Source organism: Bos javanicus, chromosome 8 (assembly GCF_032452875.1).
Source record: "Bos javanicus breed banteng chromosome 8, ARS-OSU_banteng_1.0, whole genome shotgun sequence".
NCBI classification, from domain to species: Eukaryota; Metazoa; Chordata; class Mammalia; order Artiodactyla; family Bovidae; genus Bos; species Bos javanicus.
Genome location: NC_083875.1, coordinates 101,545,918 through 101,557,511, shown reverse-complemented (window position 1 = coordinate 101,557,511; position 11,594 = coordinate 101,545,918). Strand labels below are relative to the sequence as shown.

The 11,594-nt window shown below is 44.6% G+C and overlaps 1 protein-coding gene across 4 annotated transcripts in view; it reads left to right on the top strand.

Moving 5' to 3' along the window:
* Positions 1–8,710: 8,710 nt before the first annotated feature.
* ECPAS (Ecm29 proteasome adaptor and scaffold) overlaps positions 8,711–11,594 on the top strand; it is a 110,144-nt gene continuing 107,260 nt past the window's right edge. For 2 of the 4 annotated variants that reach the window (XM_061426482.1, XM_061426481.1), the window contains exon 1: positions 8,711–9,033. In XM_061426482.1, the coding sequence (XP_061282466.1) occupies positions 9,012–9,033 (22 nt within the window). In that variant the 5' untranslated portion in view covers positions 8,711–9,011. The other 2 variants (XR_009738211.1, XM_061426480.1) reach the window with 1 other exon arrangement.

Below are 11,594 nucleotides of genomic sequence, written 5' to 3'. Positions count from 1 at the left end.
TAGTAAATAAAAGTCAGAGAGAAGATAGGATTATAGGCTACTCCCAGGTCTCTGGTTTGATCAACTGGATGCTGGATACACACAGTCTAAGGAACACCAGAAGAAGGTTTGAGAAAGGAGATGAAAATCCACCTTTTAATACTGACAAGCATGTAGGACATCTAGGTAGAGATGACTTAACTGGAGAAGGAAATCAAGGATATTTAGTAATTGAAGAGGAGGGAGTAGGGATTGCAAAGAAGAGGTGGTGTGAGAAGAGGTCTGTGTTTAAAATCCAAAGAAATGATGATTTTGAGAGGGTGGCAGAGAAAGAAGACAACGAAGGTAACTGATAAGTAGAAAACAATCAGGAGAAAATGGTGAAGGAAAATCAACAGAGGAGAGTTTTGAAAGGGATGATGGAGTTAATACTATTTACTGAGGTTGGAATGAAAAGTAACCACTGGAGTTTGCAGTTGGCTGGTCTTCAAGAGATCAGTTTCAGGGAAGTCCAGGTGGTTGAGGAAAGAATAAGGTGCAGCCCGGATATGAGAATGGAAAGAAAAGTATTGGGGTAGGTTATTTTTTTAAGGAGAGACTTGGAGACAGACTAGGATAAGAAGGAAGAACACTGAAGGCGCATTGTTCTGAAACAAGGGTCCTCTGGGAGAACATGATTTTATTAGGATATAGAAACATGGATAGTTTTAAGAGACTCAATCTCTAGATGATATATATTCTTCCTTCAAATTGCTTTGCCTAAGAATTCCTCTAAAATCAAGGTTTCTATTTCACAACGGCCCTTCTCTCACTTTACAAAAGCAAGCCATGCCTCTTAGCCATCTCCCAGCTAACTAGGGTGGTTTGCATTCAGAGGCGAACAGTTCCATTACTGTCATCAAAGGGATAATTGGATATATCAAATTAGGTAATAAGGAAGTGAATGAAGGCAATTGGGTACCTTTTTTTTCCTGTCAAAAGCTCCTGTTTTTTTCATTGAGATACATTTTCAATAATATTTTACTTTTTATGTTTAATAACTCAAAAGTTGTAACATTAAAAAATATGTTAATCAGTAATAGTTGAAGCCTTAAAAATGTTTGTAATGTATTCATGTTGTTTTCATAAATTGTGTACTATTAATTATGATTACTTGGTCATAATAATTTTTTTAAAAACATAGAAAAAACTTTAAATATTCAAATTTATATACATATTTTTGTTGAAGAAAAGGATGACAAAGTAAAACAATAAGATTTTCAAGATTAAAACTATATTGCATTAGTATAAATTATAAATTGCTTCCAATGCAGGGGATGTGGGTTCGATCTTGGTCAGGGATCTAAGATCCCATGTGCCATGAGGCCAAAAAAATTGCTAAGAATAACAAAGTTATTCTTGAGTACAGTGAGTTCCATGAGGAAATGCAATTATGTAAAATTTTCTTATTACTAGGAATATATTCATATATTTTTTAAACAGATGATGGTGAACATCAAATCAATATCTTATTTAGAAAAAGATCTTGTTTAGAATCTATATTTGTTTAAGTGATAGAAGAGTACTCTTGCATGGAGAATCCCATGGACGGAGGAGCCTGGTAGGCTGCAGCCCATGGGGTCTCGAAGAGTCCGACAGGATTGAGTGATTTCACTTTCATTTTTCACTTTCATGCATTGTAGCAGGAAATGGCAACCCACTCCAGTGTTCTTGCCTGGAGAATCCCAGGGACGGGGAGCCTGGAGGGCTGCCGTCTATGGGGTTGCACAGAGTCTACATGACTAAAGCAGCTTAGCAGCAGCAGAGCCTTTATTTTAAAATGCAATTATTTACAATAGAATCCATTGTTACAATTCTTTCTTTTCAATTCTTTAAGTTATGAGAGAAAGTTTTAGATGCCAATCAAAAAATATGTAAATGGGTTACACTGTTTTCCAAAATTTTAGGGGGAGTGGAGGAATGTGAACAAAAAACTATGAAGTCACTCTTTTAAGGAAATGAGGAGATAGAATCATCTGATATAGGGATAAATCCTATCCCTAGAAAATAGGTTGCCTCATTCTCTAGACTGCAAAGTACGATATTCTCCTGGACCAGGTAAACTTTTTGCCTTTTCCCAGTGATATCTGGGAGGGAAAAATAAAGTGGATGGTGGGGCTTGCCCAAGGTTGGGATTGATTGTCATCTTCTGTAAGATAGAAATCAAGGAAAGAAAGACTTGAAGGTTCTAATAAGAATTCATTGCCATAAACAGAAAGTGGTGAAAACGTCTGAGCTGAGAATGAGGATCGAAAACATACTCTATGTCCCTAAAAGTAAAGGCTTAAACTAATTAGGATTTTCTCTTCCTCATTCAATAACAAAATTGGAATCAGGCTGACCATAGGTTATATGGCAGCTCCCACAGTATTCAGGGACCTGGGCTCCTGCTATGGTTCGGCTTCAGTGGCCTTCAATGGTAGGTATGTCATATTCACAACGTGGTGGCTGGAGCTCCATCGTGTCTAAATAAACTGAAAAGGCAGGAATTAACAGAAAGGACAGGAAGCAAAAATGACATATCTGCTGATTCAGATCTTTCTAAACAAATTATGGCTACTGCATTAGTTTCTAGATGAATTTGCTGCTGCTGCTAAGTTGTTTCAGTCGTGTCCAACTCTGTGTGACCCCATAGATGGCAGCCTACCAGGCTCCCCCCTCCCTGGGATTCTCCAGGCAAGAACACTGGAGTGGGTTGCCATTTCCTTCTCCAATGCTCAAGTGAAAAGTGAAAGTGAAGTTGCTCAGTTGTGTTCGACCCCCAGCAACCCCATGGACTGCAGCCTACCAAGCTCCTCCGTCCATGGGATTTTCCAGGCAAGAGTACTGGAGTGGGGTGCCATCGCCTTCTCCATTTAGATGCATTTAGCCATTCCACAATTGGAATTGCTTCAAAAATTCCTTTCCCACAATTTTCTATGTTCTTTCCACCTAGTCTTCTAATAAAGAAGTTCGAGGCTTCTGTATTTTCAAATTCGTCTTTTGTGTGTGTTTTTTCCTCCTCTTAAATCCTTCTGAAAGACATACTTTTAGCATTCCTCTATCTCTTAATTTGCTACTTCTCTAGTTTGCTGTGTCAAGCCTACTGTTTTCTTGGTTATTCAATTAAAAATAAAATGTTCAATGACTAAAAAAATGTACTCCAAATCTACAGGAATTAGTAAAACAGAAGAAAGATTCTATATGGTGGCTAGAGATCGATGTTTCTGAGCTTGAGTTTTAGAAAGTAGAATGTTTTGAATCATGACATGGTTTTATGTGCAGTGAAATATGTCTTCAATCAATAACTGGCTGAAAAGAGCAAAGATGAAGATCATTAATGTTGGGCCTCGGTTGGTAGATTGGATCCAGTCCCTGACTTTTTCAGTAACCGAAACGAATACCAGATGAGTCTTATTTATTTACACAGAATTTTGGTTTGTCTGGGACTTTGGGAATGGATAACTGAATCTTTTAGGGTAGTTGGATTTTCTAGATAGTTTAGAATTAAACCTTTAAGGCACCAAAATTGCTTACTTATTATAATCATTTTAGATGAAATTGCTTTGTAAACTAGTCTAATTCCTTGATTTTTGATGCATGAAATTAGACATCATTTCATCTTTTTTTTTTTTTTTTGGCCATGCCATGAGGCATGTGAGATCTTAAGTTTCCTGACCAGAGATTGAATCTAAGCCCTCAGCAGTGAAAGCACAGAGTCCTAACCACTGGTGTGTGCATGCAAAGTCATTTCAATTGGACTCTTTGCGACCCTATGGACCATAGCCCGCTGGGTTCCTCCGTCCATGGGATTCTCCAAGCACGAATACTGAAGTGGGTTGCCATGTGGTCCGTCCAACCCAGAGAATGAACCTGTGTCTTTTACGTCTCCTGCATTGGTGGGAAGATTCTTTACCACTAGCGCCACCTGGGAAACTCCCTTAAACACTGGCTGCTGCTGCTAAGTTGCTTCAGTCGTGTCCGACTCTGCAACCCCATAGACGGCAGCCCACCAGGCTCCCCCGTCCCTGGGATTCTCCAGGCAAGAACACTGGATTGGGTTCCCATTTCCTGCTCCAATATATGAAAGTGAAAAGTGAAAGTGAAGTCGCTCAGTCGTGTCCGACTCTTCGAGACCCCATGGACTGCAGCCTACCAGGCTCCTCAGTCCATGGGATTTTCCAGGCAAGAGTCGGGTGCCATTGCCTTCTCCACTGGACCACCAGGGAATTCCCTGTTTCACTATTTCTTGATGTCAGGATTAGCACCATGAGCATCACTTATTCAAGTGAAATGATTACAGGCTTATGGGGTGGGTAGTGCTTTTGGTGCTTTATAAATAACCCCAGTATGCTTTGCTTTTCAAGTTCTTACAGCTTCTTTTCATAGTTTTCCTGTATCTTGCCTTGTTTTTAGGGTGTACGTTAGAACTTTTGTCATCCATGTACCTGCCCAGAAGAGTGCCCTCTAATATTCTGCTTCTAATCTACTTTGACTGACTATGGAAGCAAGATTGTTTATGTTTACTGTTTCATAACTGTGCATACATTTAGTGTGAATAGGACCTAGCAGAGGGGAGAATGACTTCTAAGGTATAAAACACATACATTTTTAGTTCTTGGATTTAGTGATGTATTATTATTATTTTTAGTGGCCTTTTCTTGGCCTCCTTCTTAATCTCCCCAAATTACTTATCTGGTTTTTAAAGTATAGTTGATGTGTAATATTATGTTAGTTTCAAGTGTTAGTTAGTTAAGTCGCTCAGTTGTGTCCGACTCTTTGCGACCCTGTGGACTGTAGCCCACCAGGCTCCTCCATCCATGGGATTCTCTAGGCAAGAATACTGGAGTGGGTTGCCATTTCCTTCACCAGGGGATCTTCCTGACCCAGGGATCAAACCCAGGTCTCCTGCATTGCAGGCAGACGCTTTAACCTCTGAGCCACCAAATGTACTACATAGTGATTTGACATGTACATACATTATGAAGTAAATGATCACCAAAATAGGTTTAGTAACTATCTGTCCTAATGCAAAATTATTATATTATTGACCATATTCCTTGTGCTGTATATTATATCCCTGTGCTTATTTATTTTATAACTGGAGGTTTGTACCTCTTAATCCCCTTCACCCATTTTACTGTCTGTTCTCCTCCCCTCTGGCATTATGTGTTTGTTCTATGAGTCAGCTTTCATTTTTTCTTTGTTTTGCCTTTTAGATGACACATGTAAGTGAAGTCATACAGTATTTGTCTTTCTCTGTCTTCTTTCACTTAGCTTAATAGTTCAGTTCAGTCACTCAATTGTGTCTGACTCTTTGTGACCCCTGGACTGCAGCGCACCAGGCTTCCCTGTCCATCACCAACTTTCAGAGCTTGCTCAACTCATGTCCATCCAGTTGGTGATGCCATTTAACCATCTCTTCCTCTCTTGTCCCCTTCTGCTCCTGCCTTCAATCTTTCCCAGCATCAGGGTCTTTGCCAATGAGTCAGTTCTTTGCATCAGGTGGCTAAAGTATGGGAGTTTCAGCTTCAGTATCAGTCCTTCCAATGAATATTCAGGACTGATCTCCTTTAGGATGGACTGGTTGGATCTCCTTCAGTCCAAGGGATTCTCAAGAGTCTTCTCCAACATCACAGTTCAAAAGCATCAATTCTTCAGCACTCAGTTTTCTTTATAGTCTCTCACATCCATATATGACTACTGGAAAAAACATAGCTTTGACTAGATGGACCTTTAGCATAAAACCACCTATATTCATCCATGTTGTTGCCAATGGCAAAAAATTTTTAATGGCTGAATACTATTCCCATATACATATATCCATTTCTTTACACATTCATCTATTGATGGACACTTAGATTGCTTCCATATCTTGGCTATTGTAAATAATGCTTCTATGAACATTGGGGTGCATGTATCTTTTTGAATTCGTGTTTTTGTTTTTTTCAGGTAAATACCCAGAAGTCAAATTGCTGGATTGTATGGTAGTTCTATTAAAAAAAAATTTTTTTTTGGCTGCACTGTGCCACTTGTAGGATTTTAATTCTGCGACCACAGATTGAACCCTAGCAGTGACAACATGGAGTGTTAACCACTGGACCTCAAGAGAATTCCCCAATTTTCAATTTTTTGAGGAACCTCCACACTATTTTCCATAGTGCCTGCACCAATTTCCATTCCCACCAACAGTCCATGAGGATCTTTCTTGTCTGTTTTTTAAAATTGAAGTAAATTCTAGACAGGAAGTATCCCAAGGCTACTATTCAAAACCAAAGTGCCTAGTAAGATGATGATACTATTTAGTGGGGAAAATGTACTATTAATAGTTTGAAGGGAGAAGCAACTATTAAAAAAAGCTTAGAAGCAGCATTATAAACTGTTATAAAGTACTGTATATAATGAAATGTTAAAGCCATTCCCCCCCTAACAATTCCAAGTCTACATACAGAAATATGTGACTTCATAAATATATAGGAATGTTTTACAGTAGCAATTTTGCAGAAACCTAAATGCTCATCAATAGCAGAATCATTAAATTTTGTCATGTACTTATCATGAAGGTTTTCTTTTTTTTGCAAGTCTTTGTAAAGAAGACTATCATGCAGACATTTAAAAGAATAAGGTAGTTCTCCACATACAGGTCAGAGTGGTTAAGAATGCAAATTCTAGAGCCATGCTATTTGCGTTCAAATTCCTCCCTAGCCACTTACTAGTTTCTGGCACTGTAGAGTTGTTCCTCAATCACCCCACCTCATAAAAATTCCTACTTCATAAGATTATTGTAATGATTAAACGAATTCATCCAAGTAAAGCACTTTAGTGTCTGGCACAGTTAGTATTAGCTATTGTTACTGATAAAGAAGGATACCTGTGATATATTGTTTGAAAGGTAAAGTTACAGAACACACATCGTAGGATTCCATTTTTGTGAGAATGAACATACCTATATGTGATTTGCACACATGTGGGAATCTGGAATTTATACATAGGAATTTATAAGTTGCTAACTGGCCTTGTTTGGAAGTCAAAATAACAAACGACCTTTTTTGTTGTTGTTGTTTAACTTAGGTTTTATACTTTGGAGGTCACAAAGAGTCAGATACACTTAAGTGATTGAGCACACACACATATACTTTGGAGGAGGGGTAGCTTTAAAAGGATCTATTGGAGGTTTTGGGAAATGAAAATTTCCCCATACTAGTCCTTATTAGTCATACTATACATTCATAGAAATGATCAGGAAAGGTTGTACACGCCAAGCTGTTAACAGGAATTATCTCCAGTAGGTAAGATGAGGGGATGGCGAGCAGGGAGGTGGGGGACAAACTATATTTTCGGTATTGTGTTGTTTGCAAATAGTTCATCGATTTTCGTGTCACCATCAAACAAAAGAAGCAAAACGTCCTCAAAAAAAGGGATTGGGTACGAGACAGCAAAAGAGACACTGATGTACAGATCAGTCTTGTGGACTCTGTGGGAGAGGGAGAGGGTGGGGAGATTTGGGAGAATGGCATTGAAACATGTGTAATATCATGTATGAGACTAGTCGCCAGTCCAGGTTCGATGCACGATGCTGGATGCTTGGGGCTGGTGCACTGGGACAGCCCAGAGGGAGGGTATGGGGAGGGAGGAGGGAGGAGGGTTCAGGATGGGGAGCACGAGTATACCTGTGGCGGATTCATTTCGATGTTTGGCAAAACTAATATAATATTGTAAAGTTTAAAAATAAAATAAAATTAAAAAAAAAAAACAAGGGATTGGTTAACTTAACATGCTATGAAGTCATCAACAAAAACAGTGGTGGTGGTGTAGAGCTTTTTTGAGTTAACGTGGCACAATATTTACGGGGGAAAAACAGTGATACAGAACTTTTATCATGAATCTGAACCCCCTCCTTACTTATTTACTTTGGGGGCTTTATACATGTGTACACAGAGACAAGGCCTTGGAGGATGCACACTCAAGTACTTGTACCCGTTAACCTGTAGTTTTCTCTGGCGAGTGGGATGGTGGGAGGGCGCAAGGGCTTTCTTTCACTTTCACTTTTAAATTCTGAATATTTAAAACTTTTGCAAAGATCGTGTATAATTTCTATAATAAAAGCAATAAAGGACATAAACGTCTTTACTGTTGTGTAAGTATCTTGTAACTTGCATAAGTTACATCTGGAATGGTACGTATTCATTTTTCAAGACATTAACTAGGTTTTTATAGGTTTCTTTTAGGGATAAACACAATTTCAACTCACTTAGGATCTTAATTTCTTCTTATACACACAAAAAAATGTACCTGATCTTGTACCTAATTTGTTATGCGAGTACATAACTTCAGTATCACTTGAAGTAAAGCAATTATGCAAACGCCTTAGTTAAGTGACGTCACGGACAAACAAGGCGTAAAGTTTAAATCACTGTATTCAAACTCAATTACTCGGGTTACCAAAAAGAACGTAGGGATTGCAACAAAAATGTAAGAAAACAGCTCCTGTAAGTATACAAACTTGCATTTGAACTTTAAAAATCCTAGTTTATTGAACTTTTAGTTGGAGTAGTGATCTTCCCTCACTGGGTAGTCCTAGTTCCTAAGAGCATCAGAAACCTACTCTATGACTGCCTTTAAGTAGTAAGGAAGCCCAGCGAGCAGGGTCGGGGGCCGACCGCCGCGCCGGGGCTCGCCCGGGACTGAGTCAGCGGCAGGGCTGAGAAGTTCGGCGGGAGGCGCAGGGCGGGGCTTCCTCCCGCCGACTCCGAACCCAGCTTTACTTTTCCGAGTCCACGTCTCTTCCTTTGGACGGGCGTGTTTCTCCAGGTCGGGACCAGCCAACGTGACAGCCACAGACCTTTACAGAAAGAGCTCCGGCCCGGCCTCGAGGATTTTCCCCGGCCGGGGCAGCCCGGGCCAGCTCGGCCAAGCCCCTCACGGACGGCGGCGCCCGGCTCCTCGGGGGCCGAGCTCGCCGCTCGCCTCACTTCTGGGCGCCCGCGTCCGGCGCCGAGCGCAGCATCCCCGGCATGGAGACCGGCTCGGACTCAGGTCAGAGGCCCGCGCGTTTGTTCCGCTCCGGGGCCGCCACAGGCTGCGCGGGCGCGGAGGGGCGGGTGAGGAAGCGGCTAGGCCGGGCCGCCCGCGCAGGCCGCAGCGTGCGGGGTCCGCGCGGGGAGCGCACGCGGGGCCGGCTCCCGCGCGCGGGGCGGGCGGCGGCAGGTGGGCAGGACGAGCCGCGAGCGAGCGAGCGAGCGAGGGCGGGCAGGCGGGCGCGCGAGGGGCCCGGCGGGGGGGCCGCTGGGAGGATGGCTCAGCTCTTTCTAAATATAAAACCGGCGTGAGTCGGGCGAGCGCGGCGCGGAGCCGCAGAGCCGCCGCGCGGGCCGGGCGCACGGGGGACTCGGCCGACGGACGGCGGCTGCTCCGCAGAGGCGCGGGGCTGCGGGAGCGCCCCAGCTGCGAGCTCGCGGAGTACTGCGAGAGCGACGCGTGCAGCGAGGAGGACGCAGGCGGCGGCGGCGGCGGCGGGCGGGCGGGCCTCGCGGGCGCAGCGCGGCCCACGCCGAGCGACCGGAGGCGGCTCCCGGCCCCCGCCGCACCGCGAGCGGCGAGCCCCCCGCGCCGCCCGTCCGCGCCCTCCCCCTCCGGCCCCTCCCTCCCTCCCCGGCGCAACATGGCTGCGGCCGCCGCCTCCGCCTCCCAGGACGAGCTGAGTAAGTGCCACGGCAAGCCTGCGGCCGCGAGCCGGAGCCGGCGCCGCGCCGGGCCGGGGCGGGAGTGGGGGGCGGCGGCCGGGGCCGGACGGGAGGGTCGTGTCGCCGGGCGGGACGGGCTGGACGGACGCACGGGCGGGCGGCGGCTGCGGCGTGTGGGGGGCTGGGGCGCTCGGGCCTGGTGGGCGGGCGGGCCGCCGCCACCGCTGGCGTTTGTAGGCCTCAGCTTTGCACCGTCACGTTGCGAAATTGAAACCGGAGCCCCGGGAGAAGCCCTCTGTGTGCGATCCGCCTCGGCTTGGTGTGTATGGGGGGGAAGCCTAGCCCCCCTGCCCGCGGAGGCTGGGCTGGCGGAGCGGCCGGAGCCCCAGGGTGGCGGGCTGTGCCCACCGTCCCGTCTGACCCCTCCGTAGATTCCTCCGGGCTTGACTGTGGGGCGAGTTCTGGAAATAGCACTTTCGGGGAGGGGGAGAAGGTCCGTGTTGTGACACTATGGAAATCAGCGGAAAGGTCAAGAATAGGCGGTGACCCTCAGGTGGAGCAGGAAGGACAGGAGGGCAGAGAGGGTCGCGGTGCTGGCTGCAGGGGAAGCCTCGGGGTGACAGCGCTCTGGGAAAGGAGAGCCAGTGCACACTTGACCTTAAACGTTGCAGTTTTCCGGGGGACGGCGATCCACATTCGGGGAGAGCGGTGGTCACCCTGAATCGCAGGCCGCTCCGCCCGCCGCCCGGGTTCGCCTCGGTGCTTTGTGGGAAGTGTAGTTCCCGGGCGCCGCAGGCCCACGCTGGGGGTCAAAAAAATCGAATTTTCCTAGGACCTGTAAGATAATTTCTGATTGCGTTTGGTGGTGTTTGGATGTAAAGCTTTAAGTTGAAGTGTTGGGTTTCTCCGTGCTGCCCTTCAGTTTATGATCAAAAACAAGAAAGGTATTATTTAGGGATGCTGTGAGTTTTAAATGGAATGAAACCTGGGACAGGTGTCGCAAGCCTTGGGAAGTTTCTGTTGTTACAGCCCCCTCTCTCAATTTCCATATGAAAGTAGTTGTACACATAATAATAATTTCTGTTTCTTTGGTCTTTGGCTGTTTAAAGCTACTTTAATATGCATGATCTCACTTTTCCCCTCGTAACAGCCTACTAAAGCAGGTAGGTAGAAATTATCCGTGTTTTAAAGAGGAGGCGTGTTTAGAGAGTTAAATTTCCTTGCTGCTTTGACACAAAACTGGTGTATCAGCAGTGGTGTTTGGTCATTTTGAAGCTGAAATAAAGAATTGATGTGACCCTGGGTAGGATGCAGAGCCTGGGTAGATTGGGTCTCTTGCGGTGGTTAGAGATAGACAGGGGCTGATAGTTACAGAGTTGTTGCTTGCCTGTTGTTGCCAAGCTGGAGCACCACCAGGCCTTCTGGGGAGGTCAGCTCCCTGATCTTTGTTCTTCCATTTTTTGTTATTGTGATAAAATAAACGTACCATGAAATTTACCATCATAACCATTTTTAACTGTACAGGCCAGTGGTCCTAAGGACATTCATATTGTTATGCAACCATCACCACCATTTACCTTGAGAATACTTTTCATCTTGCACAACTGAAGTTCACTGCTCACTAAATCCCTCCCCCTGCTCCTCCCAGCCCCTGACAGCCTCCATTCTACTTTCTGTCTCTATGATTTTGATGTCTGTAGATATCTCAAAAGTGGACTCATACAAGATTTGTCATTTTGTGACTGGCTTATTTCATCTGGCATAATATCCTTAGGGTTCATCCATGCTGTGCCATGTGATGGGATTTTCTTCCTTTTTAAGGCTAATATTCCATTGTATGTATATATCATATTTTCTCATCCACTCATCTGTCTGTCGATGGACACGCTGGTATGTTTTATCTGTTGTGACTAT